The 27,686-nt window shown below is 36.1% G+C and overlaps 1 protein-coding gene across 1 annotated transcript; it reads left to right on the forward strand.

Annotated features, from left to right (window-relative positions):
• The first annotated feature begins 1,605 nt into the window (after nt 1-1,605).
• Top2a (DNA topoisomerase II alpha) lies at nt 1,606-26,047 on the forward strand. Its single transcript, XM_076869574.2, has 35 exons — nt 1,606-1,701; nt 2,847-3,002; nt 3,203-3,293; nt 3,786-3,849; nt 5,434-5,579; nt 5,765-5,862; nt 6,045-6,257; nt 6,566-6,739; nt 6,895-6,996; nt 7,099-7,236; nt 8,884-9,022; nt 10,959-11,116; nt 11,441-11,566; nt 12,095-12,205; nt 12,341-12,446; nt 12,536-12,645; nt 12,894-12,986; nt 13,694-13,808; nt 13,910-14,031; nt 15,002-15,150; nt 15,918-16,149; nt 16,338-16,472; nt 16,577-16,777; nt 16,976-17,171; nt 18,545-18,636; nt 18,932-19,096; nt 19,222-19,305; nt 20,487-20,669; nt 21,010-21,100; nt 22,874-23,026; nt 23,202-23,325; nt 23,678-23,721; nt 24,224-24,367; nt 25,102-25,301; nt 25,684-26,047. The coding sequence occupies exons 1-35, from the start codon at nt 1,681-1,683 to the stop codon at nt 25,810-25,812; spliced, it is 4,605 nt and encodes a 1,534-aa protein (XP_076725689.2). The 5' UTR covers nt 1,606-1,680; the 3' UTR covers nt 25,813-26,047.
• Nucleotides 26,048-27,686: the final 1,639 nt, after the last annotated feature.

Below are 27,686 nucleotides of genomic sequence, written 5' to 3' on the forward strand. Positions count from 1 at the left end.
TCACTTCTCTCTACCTAATCTAGGGTAGGTACTTTGAGCCACATCACACCCTATCCTCATTAGTCTTCCCTTGGGGTTGGCCAGCAGAGTGGACATCGGACATGCTGGGCTTACTTTAGAATGGTTGACCTCAGGTTTCTTTTAGAAATTAAAAAAAAAAAAAAAAAAATTAAAAACCACCAAATTTCTGCTTCCTATTTCTGATAGCCTTTTTTTTTTTTTTTTTTTTTTTTTTTTTTTTTAACCCAGGGGACTTCCAGCATGCTAAGTAAGCATGCTTTGGCTGAACTACATCCCCAGCTTTAGCCTATTGTTTAAAAGTCTGTGAATCATTTCATTCATATACATATATATATATATATATATATATATATTTTTTTTTTTTTTTTTTTTTAAAGCAGAGGAAACTCAAAGAAGCTTCCTTCACCAAAATGACACAACTAGCAAATTGACAAGCTGGATTTGAAACCCAGGCGGACTAAGGGAGTAATGAACGGAAGTGGTTCTGATGGAATTAGTAGACATTCATATCGTGCGGTTATTATTTTTTTCCCTAGTATTTTGTAAGGGCCATCTTTTTTTTTTTTCCCCCCTCCTGGTCGTCTTAACACGTGGACTGACAAAGAAAATATAACTGCACTCGAACATTTATACACGGGGGCGGGGGGGGGGCGGTTTGGTCAAACTTCAGTCCACTTTTGGCATTTCCTCTCAAACTGGCACGGTTGCTCTGGCCTGAAGAGTTCTCGAGGAGAGCAAAAGTCACAAGAACTGTAGGGGTATCTCACCGGCTGTGTGAGGAAAAGGTTTCAGCCCCAAGAAGGCCCCTAACTCGCCCTCAGCTCGGGAGGCCACCGTCATAAATATTGTCTCAGTTCTTCCCCAACACGGCTCTGCTGGCGATTTGAACGCTGCCCTCTAGTTTGCATCCTCTCTGGACATCTTTCCGTTATATGGAAGCCAAACCCACAACCGTAGAATTTCTTTTTCTTTGCAAATAAGTTATTGGGGGTTGGGCGGGTTTGAAGCAGAAACCGGAAACCTGTTTGCTTCACCAAATGGCCAGACCCCCTGCAAAGAAAGCCGGCGTTCAGTTTCCTCAGAAAAATGGAGGAGCGCCTATTCTTCTTGCTAACGACCTCAGAACGCAGCATTTCAGGGATCGGAAGTAGATTCGTAGTTGCTGGGAAATACACACCCCTTTCTCCCCTTCTCTAATCGGCCAGGCACCTCAAGACAAGCCCCCTCCTGTAGAAGAGCTGTAGAAGCTCCCGCTCGCCTCCGTTTTCGGCAAGAAGAGAATAAACGGTTCCTCCCCAGTGGCCAGATTGCCTGTCAGTCTCTGTGCTACGATTCCGAGTGGTGCATTTTGAAAAAAAAAAAAACCCTAGTCCCGCCTCCCTCGCCTAATAGGTTCGTTCGAACCGACTGGCCTACTCAGACATTCATTCGTAGAGATAAAATACCAGCTGCGATTGGTTATTCTAGACAGAGCCGGTGAGAAAGAACCAGTGATTGGATTATCTGATTTGGGCGGGCTAGGCGAAGGCTTTAGAGACACTTGAGGCGCTCTCCTAACCGACGCGCATCTGTGGAGGAGCGTCCGGGTGTTTGATCGTCTCGTGGATCCCGCCGGTTTAGTCGCTTTCGGGGTTCTCGAGCCCCTTCACGACCATCACCATGGAGGTGTCACCACTGCAGGTAGAGCTCGCGGAAGGGACCGGGTGGCGGAGCCTCTGGCCGCCGGTGAGGGGTGAGGCTCCTGGACTGTGGACCCGCCTGCGAAGGTCTGGGAACCCATCTTTGGTGTCGACCCCCATCTCTGGCCCCTGGGCATCACAAACAGGCTGAAGCCCCTAACCAGCGGGTAGTGAGGCTTTATCGGCTCAGCTCCCTTCTAGGATGTTACAGTTCGTAGGGGCGGGGTTCACCTCTGGAAGGCTGTAGCCTTTGCCCACCTGCCCTCAGGCTGAAAAGGACACTGAATGCCTTCCATCTTGGAAGGTGCAGAGCAAGGGCAGTGAGCGGTTCCCATTGAAGAGCTGGCGGAACCCCTTGCTTCCCCCGCCCTCCCCCCAAAAAAGCGCCCTTTCTGTGTTCAAAATGCTCACGTGGCCTAGGGGTCGAGTCGATGGCATCCCAAAATGCCATCATTTGCCTGGGATAGCGGAAGCATTCAGTAAATGTGCAATAAGGGAAAGAAGCGGGTGCATTTTTTTTTTTTTTCTTGGACATCAAAAACTTTGTCCAAGGGCTGGGGCTGGGGCTGAGGCTCAGTGGCAGAGCACCTGCCTGGCATGTGTGAGGCACTGGGTTCGACCCTCAGTACCACGTTAATAAATAAATAAATAAATAAATAAATAAAATAAAGGCATTCTGCCCATCTAAAACTATTTAAATTATTTTTATTAATTTTTTTTTTAAATAAAACTTTGTTCCGGAAGTTTCCATGTCAGATGCACTTGATGAGATAAGTGCTCCCGGGGCACTTTACCATTGAGCCAACAACTCCAGCCCTTTTATTTGGAAACAGGGGGTTTGCTAAATTGCTGAGGCTGACCTTGGACTTGTGATCCTCCTGTCTCAGCTTCCCTAATCCCTGGGATTGTAGGCCTGCCACTGCCCTGCTGGCTAGAATGTCTTTTTTAAACCGACACCTGGAGCCTTGGCTGCGCCTAACTTATTTGCCATTTTTGTTCCAAACTTTTGTCAAGTCCACCTATACACACTCACAGATACCAGTTTATGACATAGTGTGTTCTAGTGTATCGTGGTACATATTTTATTCATTGTTTCCAATAAATTTGTGATGGAAAATTCTTTTATTTTTCTTTTTTAAATTCTAGCCTATAAATGAAAATATGCAAGTGAACAAAATTAAGAAAAATGAAGATGCTAAGAAAAGACTGTCTATTGAAAGAATCTACCAGAAGAAAACGCAATTGGAACATATATTGCTCCGCCCAGATACTTACATTGGCTCTGTGGAATTAGTGACCCAGGTAAAATCAAGCTAATTAAGTGCAATTAGTTAGTTGAAATACATACATTTCTATTTTAGTTTGCAGTTAATAGTATCACTGGCCTAACTATTATTGTTCATGTATGTATTTATGTACAAGTATTTCATTTAGAAGGCTTTATAGTAATGATGACAACTAATGTAGCATAAAAAATACCTATTTCTTTGTCCTATTTCTAGCAAATGTGGGTTTACGATGAAGACATTGGCATGAACTATAGGGAAGTCACTTTTGTTCCTGGTTTGTACAAAATCTTTGATGAGATTCTAGGTGAGTAAATTTTTTCATACAAGTATACTGGTCAAGTCCTTCATAAGAAATATCATTTCTGTCAAATCCTCTGTAGCCAGACCTCCTGTGATTTCACATAATTAGTTGGCAAAAGTGAGGCAGTCTACTAAAGTCCAAGAAGTTGAGTTTTTTCCTAGAAATAGTTCTATGAACAAAAATTGCTACAAATTAACACCAATTATTAATACTACTTTTTTGTTACTTGGGATTTGTTTTTTATACATCATTTTACTCTCTCCCCTTGGTTCTGAGGATTGAACCCAGGAGTGCTTTTCCACTGAACTACATCCCCAGCCCTTTTGTTTTGAGACAGTCTCAGTAAGTTGTGCTAAAGCTGGCCTTCAACTTTCAGTCCTCCTGCCTCAGCCTCCAGAGTCACTGGAAATTATAGAAATGTGCCAACACATCCAGCTTTCTTCCCACATCTTAAAGATTTAATTTCTTATAAATGTATATTTTATTTTCTTTCAGTTAATGCTGCAGACAACAAACAAAGGGACCCAAAAATGTCTTGTATTAGAGTCACTATTGACCCGTAAGTTCTGTTAAATACCTCATTGTTGTTATTTGCATTTACTTTGGTTGCTAATGGAATTGGCTGTTTTTCAAATGAAGATTTGCAGAAGTACAGAAAAGCAGAATAATAAATAACATGAATACCTACCACCTAGATCCAATAGTTGTCAACTTTTTTTTTTTTTTTTGGGGGGGGGGCAGGGGGGATTGAAACTGAGGGCACTTCACCACTGAGCTACATCACCAGCCTATTTTTATTTTGAGATAGGGTCTCACCAAATTGATTAGGACCTTGAACTTGCAATCCTCCTGCCTCAGCCTCCTGAGTCACTGGGATTTCAGGTGTGCACCACCACACCCTGCTAGTTGTCCACATTTTTTCATGTTTACTTAATCTGTATTTTTTTTCCTGAATCATTTTAAAGTACGGACATTATGACACTTAATCTCTAAATATGTCTCAAACATCTCCAATAATTACTCCAAGCATTCATGACTGCAGAATTTAAATTTTTTTCTCAAAATGCAACTCAAACAGCAAACCAGCAGGTGGCAATAGAGAAGAATTTGATCTAACATTTCAGGTTTTAAATGTTGGTATTCCTTCATGGGTGGTTGGGTGCTTGTTTCACCTGTTTATTAGCCAGGTCAATTATCACATAAAATATACTTACAGTTTGGATTTTTATGATTTATTTATTTATTTATGTGCTGGAGATAAAACCCAGGGGCATTGAGAAAAGATCTCAGAGTTACAGGAGCTGGCCTCAAACTTGAGATTTTCCTGCCTCAGTCTCCTGAGTCACTGGGTCTATAGGTGTGATCTACTGCACCCAGGCTTAAGGTTATTTTTGGTAATGTGCTAATGATTACTTACTCAACACTTTCTAAATGCTTAGTATCATAATCTTTCAAAAAATGTTGAGCTAGTTTTAGTCTTTCTTTTTTAAATACTACTTGGAATAAGAACCATAGTATATGTTCCATTATAACTTAAATATTCTGAGAATTATCCTAAAATAAGAGAAATAAGTTCAAGTAAGCTTTCAGCATTTTATTGGCAAGCAGGAAAGTTTTTGATGGATAATGTTTTTCTCTTATGTTTCACAGTGTGCTTTGTTGGTTGAGAAAGCTAAGGGAACTAAGTATATACAGATGATCCTCCTAAAAGTGGCATGTACTAGAGATATATTTGCCTAACATGTGTGAGCCAGAGTTTCACCCCCCCAGTAGCACAAAAAAGAAGTGGTATAATATTGTTTCCAAATTTTGTTCTTTCCATTGGGCATAATTCATTTCCCTTTGTTATCCTAACCTTTTTAAATTTTATATTTTTTCAATATTATCAGTGTCTACACAGATGTTGGAAAGGTTTCTCCCTTTATCCCCCACTCCCATTCCTATTTCAGGTGTGTCAGTAACTAAGCATGAAAGAAAAGGTTTTCATGCTCAATTTTAGAAGGCATATATGAAAAGAGTCATAATGAAATTAAGACTTATAAATTTATATATTTTAGAAATAATGGTATTTAAATATTTTTAAATTATAAGTATTAGTTTAACATTTGTCTTTACAATAAAGTTTTCAATCTTCTTTTCTTAGAGAAAACAATTTAATTAGCATATGGAATAATGGAAAAGGAATTCCTGTTGTTGAACACAAAGTTGAAAAGGTGTATGTCCCAGCTCTTATATTTGGACAACTCTTAACTTCTAGTAACTATGATGATGATGAAAAGAAAGTAACAGGTAAAGGACTGAAGGAAAATGAAGAACATATTTGTTGCTGGAAAAAAAGTCACTTTTTTAAATGACTGTAGCATGAAGATTAAAAATATGAGAATAAATGTTTTTAACTAAAAAGCTTTGCCAGTAATTAAGAAATAAAGTTGTCGATGAGATAATAAAGTAGCATTTTTAATTTATTTGCCTAGGTGGTCGAAATGGCTATGGAGCCAAATTATGTAATATATTCAGTACCAAGTTTACTGTGGAAACAGCCAGTAGAGAATACAAGAAAATGTTCAAACAGGCAAGTAAATAGATATCTTTTTTTTTTTAGATGTTGATGACCTTTGTTTTATTCATTTATTTATATGCTGTGCTGAGAATTAAACCCAGTGTCGCATGCATGCTAGGCAGGTGCTCTACCACTGAGCCACAATCCCAACCCTGATTTGAGTTTTTTAAATTTCCTATTTTTTGTTTCCATAGACTTGGATGGATAACATGGGACGGGCTGGTGAGATGGAGCTCAAGCCTTTTAATGGAGAAGATTATACCTGTATCACCTTCCAGCCTGATTTGTCTAAGTTTAAAATGCAAAGCCTCGACAAAGATATTGTTGCATTGATGGTTAGAAGAGCATATGATATTGCTGGATCCACTAAAGATGTCAAAGTCTTTCTTAATGGAATTAAGCTGCCAGTGAGTATTTTCTTGAGTGTTAATTAAGGACATAAGGGAATCTGTGATCATTGTTGAGCAAAATTGATTTTTTTTCCTCATATTTGTTTTTCTGATCACTTTATATTTGTTCCTGAAAAAACAATAATGAAATAATAAACTCATTTTTAAATTACTGAAGGAATTTCTTTCCCAAAGAAACACCTAAAATAAATACTTTTGTGCTCTTTAGTGACCATTCTCCCATTGGTTTTGGAAAATCTTCTTAATGTTATTGGCCCTACTTGTTATAACTTTTAATAATACTGTTACCTTTAATTTCGGTATAGGTAAAAGGATTCCGCAGTTATGTGGATATGTATTTGAAGGATAAGTTAGATGAAACTGGCAACCCATTGAAAGTAATACATGAACAAGTAAACCACAGGTGGGAGGTGTGCCTAACAATGAGTGAAAAAGGCTTTCAGCAAATTAGTTTCGTCAATAGCATTGCTACTTCCAAGGTAATGTTTTATGTTCTTGTTATTAATAAATGAAATAGACTTGAATATTTGACTGTCTTGGTATAAAGAATCCAAGCTACATATTTTTAAGTGTTTGATTATTGTTGTAATTTGAGGGTGCTGAGTTTTAACAGATTGGGGTTTTTCCTCATTAGGGTGGCAGACATGTTGATTATGTAGCTGATCAGATTGTGACTAAACTTGTTGATGTAGTGAAGAAGAAGAACAAGGGTGGTGTTGCAGTAAAAGCACATCAGGTATGGTATTTTGGCAGTTCTCTTTTTCTAAAGTCCAGGGAGAAGAAAATCTTTAAGTAAATCATTAGGACATTTTAGTGACTTTATCAACTTTTACTGCAGGTGAAAAATCACATGTGGATTTTTGTGAATGCCTTAATTGAAAATCCAACCTTTGACTCTCAGACCAAAGAAAATATGACTTTGCAAGCCAAGAGCTTTGGATCAACATGCCAATTAAGTGAAAAATTCATCAAAGCTGTGAGTACTTAAAAAGAAATAAAAATCAAAAATTGCCTTTTCTTTTTTTTAGAGAGAGAGAGAGAGAATTTTTTTTAATATTTATTTTGTAGTTTTCGGCAGACACAACATCTTTTGTTTGTATGTGGTGCTGAGGATCGAACCCGGGCCGCACGCATGCCAGGCAAGCGCGCTACCGCTTGAGCCACATCCCCAGCCCCCAAAAATTGCCTTTTCAACTCTGCCGAAATGATTCCTCCCATACTGTACTTCTTCAAGCCTTCCCAATCTGAAAAGGAAATTTTAAAAAAGCAACAGCAACTTCTTGTTTTAGTAAAAACCCACTGTAATGCATGCCTATAATCCTAACCACTGGGAAGATTGAGGCAGAAGGATTGCAAGTTCGAGTCCAGCCTGGGCAACTTAGCAAGACCCTGTCTCAAATTTTGAAAAAAATTATGAAGGTATGGAGGGGCTGAGGATGTGGCCCAGTGGTTAAGCATCTCTGGATTCAATACTTAGTACCCCAAAAAAGGTGGTATCCTTGTCATTATCTACCTCTAAACAAGAATCATCTCTTGAATATCTTAGTAGTCTCCCACCATTATTTCTTATGGATTATTATAACAGGTTCTTAATTTTCTTATTGTTTCAGGCTTTTCTTTGCAATGCTCGCTCGCTCTTTTTTTTTTTTTTTTCATCTTTTTGTAGGTGGACAGAATGCCTTTATTTTATTTGTTTTATTTTTATGTGGTGCTAAGGATCAAACCCAGTGCCTCACACATGCTGGGCAAGCGTTCTACCACTCAGTCCAAGCCCCAGCCCTTTAATGCTCTTGAATGACCTTCTTGTGTCGGAGCACACATTTTTGTTTTTACCCTCTTGAAATCTTTCAATAGCTTCCACTCAGGAAGTCCAAATTCCATTTCCTCAGAGCCTTTATTTTCTACTCTTGGAGCCCAAGTTGGTTCCAATGTAGCAGTGAACCTATATTATTGTTTAGCAAATTTTTTATTTAATCATAACTCTTCTCGTTTATTTCTATCATTAAACCCCATGAGAACAAGTACCATCTTAGCACCTAGCACAATATAAGTACACAGTAAATATTTATTAAATTAATCAGAAGAACCTGCTTCCCTCACTGGTGATAACCTAAAACAGAAAGATCACAAAATCAATGTACTAACCTCTAACCTCTGTTCGGAAATTATTCTCTTCGCTTTTCAATCTTTAAATTATTGTTCATTTTCTTGGGGGCTCATTCGTATTCTAGATTTTTGTTTGTTTGTTTTTGTACTGATGAGTAAACTCATAGGTGCTCTGCCAGTGAGCTATGTGTACCCCAGTCATTTTAATTTTGAAACAGTGTCTCAAGCTAAGTTGCTGAGGCTGGCCACAAATTTGTGATCCTCCTGCCTTAGTCTCCCAAGTCACTGAGATTACAGGTATGTACCAACAAGCCACTTGTATTTTTACAGTTTTTATTTAGAGACAGGGTCTCTCTAAGTTGTCTGGGGACTCACTAAGTTGCTGTCTTTGAACTCAAGATCCTCCTGCTTCAGCCTCCCAAACTACTGGGATTACAGGCATGCTCCATTGCACTTGGCTGTATTCTAGAATTCAGAAAGAATTCTTTTTTCCTAATATGAATCTTCTTGTTTTCAGGCAATTGGCTGTGGTATTGTAGAAAGCGTACTAAACTGGGTGAAATTTAAGGCCCAAGTTCAGTTAAACAAGAAATGTTCAGCTGTAAAGCATAACAGAATCAAGGGAATTCCAAAACTTGATGATGCCAATGATGCAGGTACACGTTTAATAATGTTTCCAAACTTTAAATCTCATACTTCAGTTGTTTATTCATTACCAGAATACCATGGATATTTTCCCTTTGACATTTAATATTCAACAGATTACTTAATTAAAAAAATCAACCAATCTTCTGTTATTTAGTTCATTTTCAGTTTGGGGCTGTTACAATGTTGAGATGATTTGGGGTAGATATAAAGCAAGAATGGGTCAAATCTAACCCTAGTAAATATTTTCAGTATAATATCAAACTGATATTTAGCAGCAATATAAGTATTATGAGAAATTTAAGAAACTAGATCTAGTAGTCCTTCCTTAACTTCAGGGCATGTATTCTAAGACACATCCTCCCACCCCCACAGGATACCTGAAACCATTAATATTATCCAACCCTATATATATTATCTCCCCCACACACACATATATGATAATACAGTCACAGTAAAAGATTAATAGTAGTAACTAATAATAAAATAGAACAATTATAACAATGTGCTATAAGGGGCTGGGGATATAGCTCAGTTGGTAGAGTACTTGCCTTGCATGTACAAGGGGATCAATCCCCAGCACCACCACACACACACAAATGTACTTTTGAGTACTGGGGAGGAACTCATCAGGGGCACTTGACCACTGTGCCACATCCCCAGCCTTATTTTCTATTTAGAGAGAGGGTCTCACTGAGTTGCTTAGTTCCTCACCATTGTTGAGGCTAGCTTTGAACTCTAGATCCTCCTATCTCAGCCTCCCAAGCTGCTGAGATAACAGGCAAGTACCACTGAGCCCAGCCTAAAAATATTTTTTTTAAAAAAGCTATTCCATTATTATTATATCTTGTATTTTCCCTTCTTGTGATGTAAGATATTAACGGTTTTTATATAGGCATTGTGAATGATATAGGCATTGTGGTATAGCATTTGGATTTGAATACAAGCAATGGGATACCAAGACCGTTGACCTGATAACCAAGAGAGCTATTAAAAGACTAAAAAGTTAGCCAGGTGTGGTGTTGCATGCCTGTGATTCCAGCAATTTGGGAGGCTGAGATAGGAGGATCGTGAGTTCAAAGCCAGCCTCAGCAATGGTGAGGTGCTTAGCAACTCAGTGAGACCCTGCCTCTAAATAAAATACAAAATAGGGGGGCTGGGGTTGTGGCTCAGTGGTAGAGTACTTGCCTAGCATGTTTGAGGCCCTAGGTTCGATCCTCAGCACCACATAAAAATAAATGAATAAGGGTACTGTGTCCAACTAAAAAATAAATATTTTTTTAAAATATAAATAAATAAATAAAATACAAAATAGGGCTGGGGATGTGGCTCAGTGGTTGAGTGCCCCCTAAGTTCAATCCTCAGTACCAAAAAAAAAGACTAACAAGTAGATAGATAACAGACACATTGTGGATACTGGACAAACTAATGATTCATGACCTAGGTGGAACTGTGAGGTTTCATCACACCACTCAGAACAGTATGTAATTTAAAACTTATGAATTGTTTATTGCTGAAATTTTCCATTTAATACTTTAGGATCATGGTTGATTATAGATAACAGGGAGGGCTGGAGTTGGGGCTCAGTGGTAGAACGCTTGCCTAGCATGTGTGTAGCACTGGGTTCGATTCTCAGCGCCACATATAAATAAATGAATAAAATAAAGGTTCATCAACAACTTAAAAAAAAAAAGGAATTGCCCTTAGGACCTTTTTTTTTTTTTTTTAAGACAGAGAAACCAGGGATAAGGTAGGGGCATGGTATTTTTGGTATTTTTTATTTACTATGAATTTTAACCAAAATATGTAACTAATTATTGTCTCATTTTACTCCTAAGCCAATTTATTATTGCATTTCTAACTCATATGTTTTGTTACAAGGTTATTAACATAATATTTGGGATTGAACTAAATGTGCTAAAATTAATTTGTGTATTTTTACTTTAGGAAGTCGAAACTCCACTGAGTGTACACTTATCCTGACTGAGGGAGATTCAGCCAAAACTTTAGCTGTTTCAGGCCTTGGTGTTGTAGGGAGAGACAAGTATGGTGTTTTCCCTCTTAGAGGAAAAATACTCAATGTCCGAGAAGCCTCTCATAAACAGGTAGAGTATAAAACTAACTTTAGCATTTAAATCTAGTTTATAATGTAGATTTCATGTTTCTACTCCATTTTCTCATTGAGTGTTTTGAAATGAATCTTAGGTTGTTATTTTGTGTGTTTAGCATTTGTGAGGACCTGGGTTCTAAAAAAAAAAAAATTATATATATTGTAGCATATCTTAAAGATATTTCTGACTTACAGACTTAGATATTTCTGATTTAATACACTAACAATTCAAAATACAGGAGCTTACAAAAACTCAAGCATCTTATTTGTTATTTTCAAATTTATAAACAAAACTACTCTTTTGGTATGTGTCTTTCAGATCATGGAAAATGCTGAAATTAACAATATCATCAAAATTGTGGGTCTTCAGTATAAAAAAAACTATGAAGATGAAGATTCATTAAAGACTCTTCGTTATGGGAAGATAATGATTATGACAGATCAGGTCAGATTTGTTATCAAATTTTTTTTTTTTTTAATATTTATTTTTTAGTTTTTCGGGGGACACAACATCTTTGTTTGTATGTGGAGCTGAGGATCGAACCTGGGCCACACACATGCCAGGCGAGCGCGCTACCGCTTGAGCCACATCCCCAGCCCTTATCAAATATTTTAAACTGTTAAACTAAATTAAGAAAATTTTTTTGTCATTTATTTGCTTTTTTGAGACAGTCTCACTATTTTGCTGAGGCTGGTGTCAAACTGGGTTCAAGTGATCCTTCTGCCTCCTGAGTAACTAGGATTACAGGTGTACACACCACACTGGCTAATGTCTTACTGTTACATTGCTTTCCCACCATAAAGACAAATTACTTTATAACTAGGAGCTTTATTCATTATCTCCAACCAATATCTAATTAGATATGTTCATATCATGTGTATATTACATACAGCATAAGTGAGTTTAGATTTAAACACTTTTTTAAAGTTTCTAAACAGTTCTTTTATGCTTTGGCTTTTTAAATATTTCTAGGACCAAGATGGTTCCCATATCAAAGGCTTGCTGATTAATTTTATCCATCACAACTGGCCCTCTCTTCTGCGACATCGTTTTCTGGAGGAATTTATCACTCCCATTGTAAAGGTATACTAATTTTTAGGATACAAAAATAGACATTCTAAGACTCTATTCCTCAAACCTGAATCTCCAATGATATATGTTGGTATGCAGGTGAGCCCACAGTGTGTAAAGCCACTTTACAATGTGTCCTTTCCATAGGTATCTAAAAACAAGCAAGAAATTGCATTCTACAGCCTTCCTGAATTTGAAGAATGGAAAAGTTCTACTCCAAACCATAAAAAATGGAAAGTCAAGTATTACAAAGGTTTGTAATGGAATTCATAGAAATTGTTTATTTTGTTTTATACCATTATGCATGATTATATGGGGTAACGTGGTATCCTTGGTTTGTAGGTTTGGGCACCAGTACATCAAAAGAAGCTAAGGAATACTTTGCAGATATGAAAAGACATCGTATTCAATTTAAATATACTGGGCCTGAAGATGATGCTGCAATCAGCCTGGTGAGTTTGAGTTGTATTTTATTTATATATAAATAAATAATATATATATTTTTTTTTCCCTAATTTTAGAAATTACTATGTTGGTCAATTGAAACATTTAGATCTTTATATGAGTGTTTTATAAAATAGAATATTTCTCATATCCCAGAGAAGGAACCAGATATTTTAGAAAATAGTGTTTTTTGTTGTTTATTTCTTATAGAAGAGATATTTTGGAACCTATTATTAACAGTCCCATCCTTTTGTAGGCGTTTAGCAAAAAGCAGATAGATGATCGAAAGGAATGGTTAACTCATTTCATGGAGGATAGAAGACAGCGAAAGTTACTTGGCCTTCCTGAGGTAAAAATTTTAAATATATCCCATAAAATGTTCTATGTGGTAGACTTTTTAGAATTGATATTGTAGCAAATTAAACTTATTTAATATAATCAATAACTATAGTCATGTACCATATAACAATGATGGGTCACATATGCAACAGTGGTCCTATAAGATTATAATGGAGCTGGAAAATTCTTATCTCCTAATACCATAGCCACGAAATCATACTGCAAAGTGTTACTTATGTTTGTGGCGAGAGTGGTGTAAATAAAGACATTGAATTACCTACCATTCATGTAAAAGTAGAGCACATGCAATTATTAATAGTGCATAATATATAACATTTAGCCTAGGCATGTGTATCTATATACACATACTGTATAGGTTTGTCTAAGTATAAGTGATGATATTCAAAGGACAAAATCAGCTAATGTGTTTCTCAGAATGTATCTCCATAATTAAAACTGTGCATGACTTTATAAATATTCTTATTTAGACTATTGCATAAATGTATTGGTCCTGGAAAAATAATTAAAAATGCACCTTTTTTCTAACTGTTTAGCAATTAAGTTTGCATTATCTTTAAAACATAAAATACTTGTGCATAATTATATTGGGGGGCTTCAGAATTATAGAAATGATGCTTATTATTTTTGTGTTAAGCATTGTTAAGACCAATGTTTTATTTTAAACCAGATAATGTAATATTCTCTTTGATCCTTCAGGATTATTTGTATGGGCAAGCTACCACTTATTTGACATATAATGACTTTATAAACAAGGAACTTATCCTGTTCTCAAATTCTGATAATGAGAGATCTATCCCATCTATGGTGGATGGTGAGTTCCAGTTTGTTAGTCTTTTTTGTAAGGAAGAAATCTTGTGCCCAGAAATGATTAAATTGAGAATGCTGATGTTTGCCCTTCTTTTATCTTAACAGGTTTGAAACCTGGTCAAAGAAAGGTTTTGTTTACTTGTTTCAAAAGGAATGACAAACGAGAGGTGAAGGTTGCCCAATTAGCTGGATCAGTGGCAGAAATGTCCTCATACCATCATGGTGAGGTAAACATACAGCCCATAATATAACTTTGCAATGTCAAATTTTAGACATGCAAAATGACCATCAACTGGGAAATTGTTATAAGTTGTCACAAATGTTCGTATGGACTCATTGACATAAGTAAAACTATGCAGTTACATAACATTGAATTACATTTTTTGCACTTACTCTGTAAAACAATTTTAAAGAATTAAGGGTGCTGAACAGGCATGGTGGCACATATCTGTTATCCCAGTGGCTCATGAGGCTGAGGCAGGAGCATCAAAGCCAGCCTCATTAGAAGTGAGGTACTAACAAGCTTCTAGAAATTTCAATGTAATGGTTGACCTACTTACTATTTTAAATCAAAATATAGTGAGGACTTGATAAATATTCACTCAACAAACATTTGTTGAATGCCTACCTGTACCAGGTATATAAGAATAAATATAAAATACTTTATGTACTTTCAAGGTATAATCACAATTTATCCAGAAAGCCAACGCACATTCTATCGAATAAAGTGATCTATGCTAGAATAGAAATGATCAAAGTGTTGATGACACAAAGGTGAAAGTATTTCATTTTGCTGAGGGTTAGGGGAGAAACTATTTCTTCCAAGTTCATAGGATTTAATAGATAGAAATTGCTATTAGAGGGGCTGAGGTTGTGGCTCAGCAGTAGAGCTCTCGCCTAACGTGTGAGACTCTGGCTTCTCTCCTCAGCACCACATAAAAATAAAATGAATAAAATAAAGGTATTGTGTCCCAACTACAACTAAAAAAATAAGTATTTTAAAAGAAAATTGCTCTTAAAAAAGACCCCTGAACTTGGAACTGGAAGTCTTGGGTTTAGGTACTAGGTCTGCCATCTATCTTTGAACAATCACTATAAACCTAAGATTTATAAGATTATGATGAGGCTTGGTCACAATAATCAATATGTATTATTAAAAGGCTTTTGGTCAGATTAATCAATCTTTTTCCTCCTCAGATGTCACTAATGATGACCATCATCAATTTGGCTCAGAATTTTGTGGGTAGCAACAATCTGAACCTCTTGCAACCCATTGGTCAGTTTGGTACCCGCCTACATGGTGGCAAGGATTCTGCTAGCCCTCGATACATCTTCACAATGCTCAGGTGAGTAGGTTTTTAATTTCTAGTGACTTGCCATGGCCAGTTTTGAAACGATGTGAGACAAAAATTCAATTAATTAGGAAATACTGGGCAGAAGCCAGGGATGCTACAATAATGTCAGCTCCTCACAACAAAGAATTATTCAGCCCAAAATGCCAGTAGTGCCAAGGTTGAAATCCCTGAGGTAGACTTTGGGTTCAAATAAAGAAAACTTAGATTCTTCCTAAATATTGCAATTGAAATTTCACTTTACAAATCTGTAGGATGTTATAAATAGTTGATTTTCAGCTTTTATCTTCATCCTTTCAGCAGCATTCAACACAGTTATCACTATCTTCCTTGAAACTCTTCTTTATTTGGCCTGTTCAACAATAGAAGTTCTTTTCCTTATTAGCCTTCTTTGCTGGTACTTCTCATCTTCCCTGGCTCTAAATACTGGTCTGCCCAGGCTCCTTCATCAGATCTCTGTCTACTATCTAAACTCACTTCCCAAATGATCTCCCATCCATCCAGTCTCATAACTTTACATCTCCAGTCCTGACTTCTCCCCTGATTTCTAAACTTTTATGCCTGACTGCCCTCTCCACATTTCTCACTTGGATGTCTAATAAGTATTTCAAATATTAAACCCAAAACTGAATCCTTAGTTTTCCTGTCTTTGTAAATGAAAGACCTTACTTCTAATTGCTCAGGCAAAAAACCCCAGAGTGACCCTTTACTTCAGAAAGCAAATATTTTGTACAATAACATTGTTTGATTGTTTCCTTTAGCCCTTTGGCTCGGTTGTTATTTCCACCAAAAGATGATCATACATTGAAGTTCTTATATGATGACAACCAACGAGTTGAGCCTGAATGGTACATTCCCATTATACCCATGGTCCTGATAAATGGTGCTGAAGGAATTGGTACTGGGTGGTCCTGCAAAATTCCCAACTTCGATGTTCGTGAAGTTGTAAATAACATCAGGCGTTTGATGGATGGAGAAGAACCTTTGCCAATGGTAACTATTCTGTGCATGGTAGCAACATTAGCTTTCCTCGGGTTTCAGTTTGGATTATACAATTTAAAGAGGATACAAATGTAAAGTTTATTTCATACCTTATAATTAGATTTCTTGTTGAACACCTCTGTGACTTCTGTTTTTAGTATCACATTTAAAAGACATTCTTTTTTATAATGTCAATTTAGCTTCCAAGTTACAAAAACTTCAAAGGTACTATTGAAGAGCTGGCTCCAAATCAATATGTGATTAATGGCGAAATAGCTATTCTTAATTCCACAACCATTGAAATCTCAGAACTTCCCATCAGAACATGGACCCAAGTAAGTAATTGTGGTTTTTGTTTGTTTTGTTGGGATTTTTTGTTTTGTACTATTTCTGTTGACTGTTTAGAGATTCCTTACAAAAGGATTTCTTTTTTCTTCAGACATACAAAGAACAGGTCCTAGAACCCATGTTGAATGGCACTGAGAAGACACCCCCTCTCATCACAGACTACAGGGAATACCACACAGATACCACTGTGAAGTTTGTTGTAAAGATGACTGAGGGAAAATTGGCAGAGGCAGAGAGAGTTGGGCTACACAAAGTCTTCAAACTCCAAACTAGTCTCACCTGCAACTCTATGGTATGTCTTTTTTTTTTTAATTTATGTATTTTTTAAATTTATTCTACATGACAGTAGAATATATTTTGACATTATACATACGTGGATGATATGTCTTATTTTGTGAGAGGTTTCAGATTATTTTAAGAATTAATAGCAATCTTATGAAGTTTACCAAATTTGTTGATTCTTTGTTCTAATCTTGTTTTCCTTTTCCAGGTGCTTTTTGACCATGTAGGCTGTTTAAAGAAATATGACACAGTATTGGATATTCTAAGAGACTTCTTTGAACTCAGGCTTAAATATTATGGATTAAGAAAAGAATGGCTTCTAGGAATGCTTGGTGCTGAATCTGCTAAATTGAACAATCAGGCTCGCTTTATCTTAGAGAAAATAGATGGCAAAATAATCATTGGTATGTTTTTTAAATAATTGCTTATGCTAGACTTTCTTTAAATATTTTTGGTGAGAGCAATGGTGGGGAGGAGGGAGGACAAAAATCCGTTTAGTTCAGCTAGTTATTTATATACATTCATTTAAATATCTGATTAATTATTTGTAGTTTTCAAGAGATAGCTTTTCCTAGATTGAGGTTTTTTGTTGTACCCCCTCCCCCGCTCCATACACACCCACTCCAGTGCTGGAGATTGAATCCAAGGCTTTGTGAATCTAAGGCTGCTACCTCTACAACTGAGTTACTTTCTCTAGCCCACTAGATTAAGCATCTTAAAAAGATTAAGATTAGTTGACATTTAGACAGGGATAAATAGAGCTAGAATACCTTATATCAACTGGTTGATCACAAAAAGAGAGAATAAACCTGATAGAAAAAAAAAAGAAAGGAAGGAAGATTATAAATGACTTCCAAGTAAATCAGATTAGTAAATTCTTGGACAAGTCTTAGTAATTTTCTTTTTTAAAGAAATTCTAGGGGCTGGGAGTATAGCTCAGTTGGTAGAGTACTTGTCTCGCAAGCACAAAGCCCTGGGTTCAATCCCCAGCACCAGGAAAAAAAAAGAAAGAAAGAAATTCTATAAGCAACAAAATCAGGATTTAAGTGATGAGGAAGAAAATATTTTGACCAAAGTGGGGGTATGAAGACTAAAAGAAATAACTCTTAAGAACTAGCACTAGCCTATCATCCTCCTTATTTCACAGATATTTTTGCTTAAGGCACGGCTAAGATGAGTGATAACTGAACATGACTAGAGGGGGGAAAAAGAATGTTTTTAGCTGAATGGAATTAGGAAATATTAGGGACTATCTAGTCTTCTTGAGGAATATAGAAAGTTTAAATGTGTAGTCTGTCAAGTTAATTGATTAAAGGTAGTACTCCAAAACTGTTTAGCTAGTGACTCTTAGGTCAAAGTATAAAAAATTAACTGCAGTAGACACAGAGAGGTATTGCCAAAAAAAGGGAAGGAATGATTACAGTGTTGCTGTGATTAAGAGAAATCAATCTTTGAATGGGTAGTAGAAATGTAGAAATAAAAAAATTAGGGAGCATAATTTAGGTAGAAGTATATTCTAAATAAAGGTTTGAGTCTCTTCAGTTCTTGTAAGAGTTATAATTAGATCATAACCTCCATCATGATTTGACTGCCCCTCATAATTTACAATTGCCAATTGTTTAAGGAGAAGACTTGAGCAATATACCAGGTTGTACAAATATATGCACAACAGAGACCATCTGAATTCCAGTTTTATTCTTTTGACAATGTGATAAAACTTTGTCATAAAATCTTGCTCAAAACCCTTATCTCTGTTCTCATTTTTTTCTTTTAATAGAAAATAAGCCTAAAAAAGAGTTAATTAAAGTTCTTATTCAGAGAGGATATGATTCGGATCCTGTGAAGGCCTGGAAAGAAGCCCAGCAAAAGGTAACTTCTTGGTTAGCAATTTTGTTAAATACCAGGTATGGGCAGGTGTAGTGGTGCACACCTGTAATTCCAGTGGCTGAGGAGGATCACAAGTTCAAAGCCAGCCTCAGCAACAGTGAGGCACTAAGCAACTCAGTGAGAGCTCATTTCAAAATAAAATACAAAATGGGTTGGGGATGTGGCTCAGTGGTTGAATGCCCCTGAGTTCAATTCCTGGTACCCAAAAAAATAAAAATACCTGATATGTTTGTGTTTCACATTTTCTATTAATTTTACATTTTAATTTGTCCTTTAGGTTCCAGACGAAGAAGAGAATGAAGAGAGTGACAATGAAAAGGAGACAGAAAAGAGTGACTCTGTAACAGATTCTGGGCCAACCTTCAACTACCTTCTTGACATGCCCCTTTGGTATTTAACCAAAGAAAAGAAAGATGAACTGTGCAAACAAAGAAATGAAAAGGTAAGTTATTGATAGGATGGTGCATATTACTTCACATTATTATAATGGTAAAAGTAAAAACTGGGCTACATAAAAATGCTATTAATACACATTTGTTGACTTAATTTTCTGTTAATTTTCTAAAGGAGCAAGAACTGGACTCATTAAAGAGAAAGAGTCCATCAGATTTGTGGAAAGAAGACTTAGCTGCTTTTATTGAGGAATTGGAGGTGTGTGGTTTAAAGTTTTTATTTATGAAATATTGTAGGGTCTAGGGATACAGCTTAGTGGTCAAGTGCGTCCCTAGCATGCACATGGCCCTGGGATCAATAACTAGCACTTTGTTGTTTTTTAATGTGTTCCTACAATACTTCTTTTTGTCATGAAACTTTACAGTTGACAATAGAAAGGATATAGGCAGCATAAGGATACATTCCAAAATAACACAAGAAAACAGATAATTAAATACTACTTAGAATAAAGGATATGAGGCCAGGAACATATTACCCAGAAGTTTTTGAGGAAAGAACTGGAGTTGACTCTTTTATAAAATTAAATAGGAAAGACCTATTAGGACTAAGAAGATAGAGAGCCTAAATGTGGAAGAAGACCTACCCGGTCCCCTAAGACAACTTAAAATTAAGCAAAGCCAGTTCTTTGGGGGCAAATCAATCAGATAGTTTCAGAAGATCCTTTTGTTACTTAAGTCTTCCAAATAATACTTGCTTCTTAAAATTATTTTAACAGCTGGCATGGTAGCACCTGTAATCCCAGCTATTCGGGAGATTACAAATTCAAATTCAGATTCAGCAATTTAGCAAGACACTGTCTTAAAATATAAAGGACTAGGGATGTAACTTAGTGGAAGAGTGCTCCTGGGCTCAATTCCAGAACCAACAAAGGGGGGAAAAAGTTGGCATAGGGATGCTGGGGTTGTGGCTCAGCAGTAGAGCGCTCACCTAGCACATGTGAGGCCCTAGGTTCAATCCTCAGCACCACATAAAAATAAATAAATAAAATACAGATGTTGTAGCCAACTTAAATAAATAAATATTTTGGGGATGAGTTAGCATAGGAAAAATAATTGCACTTCATAATTAAACTTAACACACAAATTTATATTATGGTACTTTGGTATAAATATTTACCTTATTCTAATCAGTTGATTAGGTAAGTGTACATTAGTCAGTATGTACTTATCCTTTCTACGAGTGAATTAATGTATATGTGTGCGTGTGTATATAGATGGACAGAGAGAGATTTATCCTTAACACAGTTTCCCCTTTTTATCCTCAGAAAGGTTAAGTGATAGAATTACATATAAAACCCAATTTTCTATTTCCACACTTATTTACCTTTATTATCGCATATTAATTATACACAATAATGAGTTCTTACATCTGTTTTATAGGTTGTTGAAGCCAAGGAAAAGCAAGATGAACAAGTAGGACTACCAGGGAAAGGGGGAAAGGCAAAGGGGAAAAAAGCACAAATGTCTGAAGTTTTGCCTTCTCCACGAGGAAAAAGAGTCATTCCCCGAGTTACTGAAGAGATGAAAGCAGAGGCAGAAAAGAAAATTAAAAAGAAAATTAAGGTAATACTCTCGAAATCATTACACATACTTTGTGGACTGGGGATGTAGCTCAGTGAAGAGCTCTTGCCAAGCAAGCACAAGCCCTGGGTTCAGTCCTTAGCACTGGGGAGAGGAGAGTGGATTTTTTTTTTTTTTCTTAAGCACCTAGTTTTTTAATATTTAAGTATCTTGAAGAAATAATACCTGTACCTAAGAGCTCTTAACCAAAACCCAAAGAAAAACATTCTTTGGCAATATATATATTCATATATTCGATTCTATATTATTTTCAATACAGTATATAGAACTGGATCATTCTTATTTATTTATTTATTTATTTTAATATCTTGCTGTCTTTTAGAGTGAAAATCCTGAGGGAACCTCTAAGGAAGATGGTGTAGAACCAGATGGCCTAAAACAAAGACTGGAGAAGAAATTGAAAAAAGAACCAGGTATTACCACACTTTAAAGAAAACAGTATAAAGTTGAAATAAAAGATCTAAGAAAACATCCACCATTGAAATTTATTAAATTTCACTTTCTAGCCAATTTTAATGTTGAAGTATAAAGTTTCTTGAGGCCAGTGACCACATCTTGGTCATCTCTAGAGTTCAACATCATCCCTGGATTCTAGGTAATGATATCACACAGAATCAAGAGTTCTATTAACCAATCTTCACATACCAAATTTGCCTATTTGAAGTCTACTATTTAATGGTTGCAGTATAATCACAGAGGTTTTTGAACAGTTTATCACCCCAAAAGAAACTACCCATTATCAGTCACTCCCCATTTCCCACCAATCAATAAAAACTATCTCTAGATTTACCTATGCTAGGCATTTCATATGATTAGTATCATGTGTTCTTTTGTGACTGACATATTTTACTTGGCATGTTTTCATGGGTCATCTATCTACATAGTAACATTTATCAGTAGTATATTCATTTTTATTGTGAAGTAGTATTTCATGCATGCTAGGCGAGCACGCTACCACTTGAGCCACATCCCCAGCCCCCTAAGTACCACATTGAAAGATTAATTTCCCTATTGAATTATCTTCACCTTTTTCAAAATCAATTGACTGTAAATGTTGATTTATTTATGGACTCTCAATGCTATCCTACTGATTGATCTGAATATAGAATCTATATGTATTCTTAAAAATCTACTTTAGATAGATATATGTGCTCAAATCTGTGGGCACACATATATATCAGTTTATACACAAAATTTTAAAAAGCAAATGGAAATATCTTAGTTTTTTTTTTTATATATTTTATGTGTGCCATGCTTTGCAACATTACGTATTGACCTTATAATGCAACACATGTTTAACTAAAACTTAGCTAGAAATAATTTATACTGTACAACTAATAGGTCAGCTTAGTATTTTGAACATTCATGTTCCTACTGTTGTATCTAATATTCTGAAGGTACAAGAAGTGGGAAAGCATGGAATTAACCCTCAGATTTATAAAGAAAAAATTGAGTAGTATATACTAGTCATTTTAGGGATCTAGAGAAAAGCTGAGATCCATATAGGCTCCTAAAGATTATAAAGGTAAAAAACCAAATCAAACCTGTAAGGAAACTGCACTTATAATCTTAGTGGGACAAGATGAAGGACATAAACAAAGGATAGGTATGAGAGACACTTGGAAACTTACTATTAAGTACCCCTCAAGATAGTCGCAGCCACTTTAAACTGTCTCCCTTGCCTTGAGTTCAGCAGTACATTTCATTGTTTTACATCTATTCTTGCCCTTTTCCAGTCTCCATACTGCAACTTGAGAGAAGTTGTTTTTAAAAGTGCAAATATGGTCATATTCCCCAATTTCTGCTTTCTAGTAATAGTGAACTTGCAGTTTTCTAAGTATGCTATTTCTTCCCAGAACTTTTATACATGCAACATCCTGAGTTAGAATGTTTCTTCACTCACCTTCAACTAATTAGCTTCTTAAACCTTCACATCTCAGCTCAAGCATCTCTTTCTTAAAGAAACCTGATATTTATGGATATATACCATATTCCTTACATAAACATATTGAGTTTATTTGTGCGATAAAATGATTGAGTTCTATGCTGTATCTATTTCTATTCACTATTGACATTCCCAGCACCATCACAGTGCTAGATAAATATTTAAAGGATGAGTGGATGAAAGATGAAGAAAACTGAGCCTAAGAATATATGTATGGTTAATATCTTTTTTTCCTTTCTAGGCACCAAGGCAAAGAAACAGACTACATTGACATTTAAACCTGTCAAAAAAGGCAAAAAGAGAAACCCCTGGTCTGATTCTGAATCAGATATGAGCAGTACTGAAAGTAATTTTGATGTCCCTCCACGAGAAACAGAGCCACGGAGAGCTGCAGGTAAGGAGACCAAAGAACATGCTGGATATGCTATGGCCAATAACTTCAGGATACTTAAGCCCATAAAAACTGAAGCATCTTTTTTAGGAGGTTAAAGTGAAGCTTATGTGCTCATGAAATGTTTCATCAGTCTATGAATTAAATATTTCTCTTGCCCTCTTTCCTTGTTAAACAGCAAAAACCAAATTCACAATGGATTTGGATTCAGATGAAGATTTTTCAGACTTTGATGAAAAATCTGAAGATGAAGATTTTGTGCCATCAGATGCTAGCCCACCTAAGACCAAAACTTCACCAAAGTATGTATCTTATCTAATGTAGATCTTAACCTGGTTTTTTTTTTTTTTTTTGTACTGGGGATTGAACTCAGGGGCATTTGACCACTGAGCCACATCCCCAGCCCTATTTTGTATTTTATTTAGAGACAGGGTCTCACTGAGTTGCTTAGTGCCTTGCTGTTGCTGAGGCTGGCTTTAAACTCTGGATCCTCCTGCCTCAGCCTATGAACCGCTGGGATTACAGGCGTGTGCCACTGTACCCAACTCTGATTGTTTTTAATAATTAAATAATCTTTGATATTTGACATACTTAGAATTGGTTGTCAGGATGTTATTATTTATTATATATATATATATATATATTTTATTCTAGACATACTGAAAAAGAACTGAAGCCACAGAAAGATACCATGTCAGGTATGTATTTAGTAAAAATAATTAAGACATCTACTTTACTGGGTCTCACAGGTCCAATTAGGTTCTAATCTTGACTATAATATCCAAGTACTTCATTTGAAAATAAACATGAGTTTGTATTAGCATTCTATTACCATCGTTCATTCGGTTTAGTTTTTGCACATAAATACACTCCACGTTTAATATACTAAAACTAATTCAACCACTTGCTCCAGGTACTATGCTTCATGATAGATACAAAAAAATAAAAACTTTTTGCTGATAAAGAATTCAGAAATTAGGGCTGGTAAATAAAATAATTGGTAAAAGAGTTAGAGATGTTGTTGGTCAGTGGTTAAGTACCCCTAGGTTCAATCCCCAATATCAAAAATAAGTAAATAAAAATGAAGTAACATAATATAAATGTTCCAGAAAATGTCTAAATGGGAATTCATAGCAGGGACAAAGCAGTAAATGTATTTCATATGTTGCTCATATATATTGTTTTACTTTCCATTTGAAGTGATTGACCTCGATGATGACGATGATACTAAAGATAGCATACCATCATCTTCGAGCCCTCCTGTAGCTGATCTCCCAGTTGAAACTGAAATGAAGAAGCCATCTTCAAAAAAGAATGTGACTGTGAAGAAGACAACAACAAATAGTAAGCCTAAATCTTTGAAATAGATTAATACCAAATTAATTCGCTTTCCCAAGTCGGCATAACTTTTTTATACTGAAATTTTACTTTTTTATTATTATTATTTTGTATGGGATTTGAACTCAAGGACACTATCACTGAGTTACATCCCCAGTATTTTTATTTATTTTGAGGCAGGGTGTCACTACTTTGCCTAGGCTGCTCTCAAACTACAGTCCTCCTGCCTTGCCTCAACCTCCTGAGACACTGAATTATAGGTGTTCACCACTGGCCCAGAAAAAATTTACTACTATTGATATTAAAATCAAACTTTTCCAAATGGAAGCAGTTTTAGATCTTTTATAGTCAAATGAGCTAGTTAATAGGCTTACTCTCAGATATTTTCAACTGTATTAGATTATCTTTTTCTGTGTCACATATAGTCTTCAAGTTGTTAAAGAAAGTTCAAAATGAGCTGGGCACAGTGGTGTACACCTACAATCCCAGCTACTTGGGAGACCGAGGCAGATGGATCCCAAGTGACAGGCCAGCCTGGACAACTTAGTAAGACCCTGTCTCAAAATAAATAAAAAGGGATAGGGATGTGACTCAGTGGTAGAGCCCACTGGGTTCAATCCCCAGTACTGCCAAAAAATAATAATAATAATAATAAGGAGGAAGGAAAGGAAAAGAAAGCTCACAATGAGAATACTTCATCCCTAAGAGCAGCCATGATGATTTCCTGTATTGACTTACAGGTCAGTCTTCCACCTCCACCACTGGTCCCAAAAAAAGGGCTGCACCAAAAGGAACCAAGAAGGATCCAAACTTGAACTCTGATGTCTCTCAAAAGCCTGAACCTGCCAAAACCAAGAATCGACGCAAAAGGAAGCCATCCACTTCTGATGATTCTGACAGTAATTTTGAGAAAGTCATTTCTAAAGCAGCCGCAAGCAAGGTATTATTCCTGTTTAGTCTTTTTACTCTAGATGTTTTGAACTACCTAACTACATTTTTCCTGTTAATTTGATATATTTTTAAGAATTTCAAATCTCAAATTCATTAGTTTTTGCTATGGATAGTTTAGCTATGAGAAAAATTAAATATGGCTGGATATGGTAGAGCACACCTGTAATCCCAGCAAAAGTGGTAAAGCACCCCTGAGTTCAATCCCTAGTGCCAAAAAAAATTAAGTAAGGCACTTTTTTAAATATCAATGGGATAGTTTCCTTAGATCTATTTCTTACTACTTAGTAGAAGGTAGAAAACTCTTTGAATTATAGTCTGGAAATTATGCTATCATGTTTACATTATGCAAATTACTTGACATTCCTCTTTAGAAACCCAAGGGGGAGAGCGATGACTTTCATCTGGACTTGGACTCAGCTGTGGCTCCTCGAGCAAAATCTGGACGGGCGAAGAAACCTATAAAGTACCTCGAAGAGTCAGATGAAGATGATTTGTTTTAAAACATGAAGTGTTTATTTTAAGGAATGGTCTTACTGAGCCCAAGACTGCTTTTAAAGTCACCTAAAATTCTTAAATTCCTCTCCTCTGAATTAGTTTTGGGAAGGTATTTTAATATACAACTATCAGCAAAGTGAGTAGTGACTCTTTCCTGGGCATTGTTTTCTTCTCTGCTTTGTATGTTACATCTGTTTTCTTTGGTCTTTAAAGTCTGATTTTAAATTCTTCTGGACTCTAGTAATAGTGAGGTGGTCACTTCAGGAAATTGTTGACCATTCATTAAGCTAAAACTAGAGCACTTTGATTTAAAAGTATCACTCTGCCTTCTTTCCTATTTTCATTAAATATGAAATAGAGCATGATAAATTCCATATTATCTTTGTTTTATTGATAATAGTCCATCAAATAGAACTTGATAGTTCTAATCCAGTACTCTTCTGTTCAGCCTTTATGTACTGAATTTTTGTTCAAAGAATGAGAAATTGCTTATATCCTCCTGAAAATCATCAGAAGCTGAAGAAAATTACCTTGACTGTATCTGCATGACCTCAACCCAGTCAACAGGATGAGAATATCAGGCCAGCCACAGGACTGTCTCAACTCTTGACTTGTCCCCTCTGCTGCCTCTAAGTCAGAATCTCCCAAAGGATTAATATCTAGGAAGTACTGTATAGCAGAGTAGGGGATATCATTTGCTCAGAGATCTTACATATGACATTAAAACCATTCTCAGCAGTGAACCATTAGAATCCTTTTGGGAAATCTTCATAATTTCAACATGTAAACCTTTTAAGACCTTTCTCTGCATTGTTTGTGTATTGTTACTTGAGTGATGTTATCAATGTTTTTGTAAATATTTACTATGTTTTTCTATTTAGCTTAACTCCAACAATTTTGTACTTTAATAAAATGTTCTAAACATTGCAAGCCTTTCATTGCCCCCTTTTATGACCCACACTACACCTTACTTTAAAAAACTAGGTAGAATGGCATGCCCCTATAAATCTCAGCTACTTGGGAGGCTGAGGCAGGATTGCAAGTTACATGAACAAAGGGCTGGGAGTGTGGCTTAGTGGTTAAGCAACCCTGAGTTCAATCCCTGGTACCAAAATATGTGTGATATATGTGCACACCTGTAATCCCAACAAATCCAGAAACTGCAAGCAGGAAGATCACAAGTTCAAGGCCAGCCTTTGTGATGCTGGGGATGGATTCAGGACCTTTTACATGCTAGGCATGCTCTACCACTGACTTATACCCACAACACCACCTACCTATATTTCTTTTAAAACTTAACATGAATCCACAATTATTTCCAAGCAGGAAGATACTAATATATAGTTCTGTAACAATAAAACGGGAAATAAGTGTCCAACAATAGAGGACTTCTGATGAAACAATTGGTGTAAAGGTGGAATATCAGGTACCTATTAAGTGTGATCATGTGTGTTTATTTACAAGAAAAACTGTTCTATGACATTACTGAGTAAAAAAAAAGCAGGTTACAAATCAAAGGTGAAATCCCTGTCTTGTTTACAAGATAAATAGTGGGGGAAAAAACATATAAACCCTCATTAGAAGAAAAATCAGAAATATTTCTTAAAAGAAGTTTGCTCCGGATTAGAAAAGAGCTTACTAACTATAAGAAAAGTTTGTTCCTTGACTCTCTACATGTTATCTCTATGCTACTGGCATTCAAGGAGATAAAAATTGCAGTGTGGGCTGGGGATGTGGCTCAAGCAGTAGCACGCTCGCCTGGCATGCGTGTGGCCCGGGTTCAATCCTCAGCACCACATACAGACAAAGATGTATTGTCTGCCGAAAACTAAAAAATAAATATTTTTTAAAAAATTCTCTCTCTAAAAAAAAAAATTGC

Source organism: Callospermophilus lateralis, chromosome 11 (assembly GCF_048772815.1).
Source record: "Callospermophilus lateralis isolate mCalLat2 chromosome 11, mCalLat2.hap1, whole genome shotgun sequence".
Lineage (NCBI taxonomy): Eukaryota > Metazoa > Chordata > Mammalia > Rodentia > Sciuridae > Callospermophilus > Callospermophilus lateralis.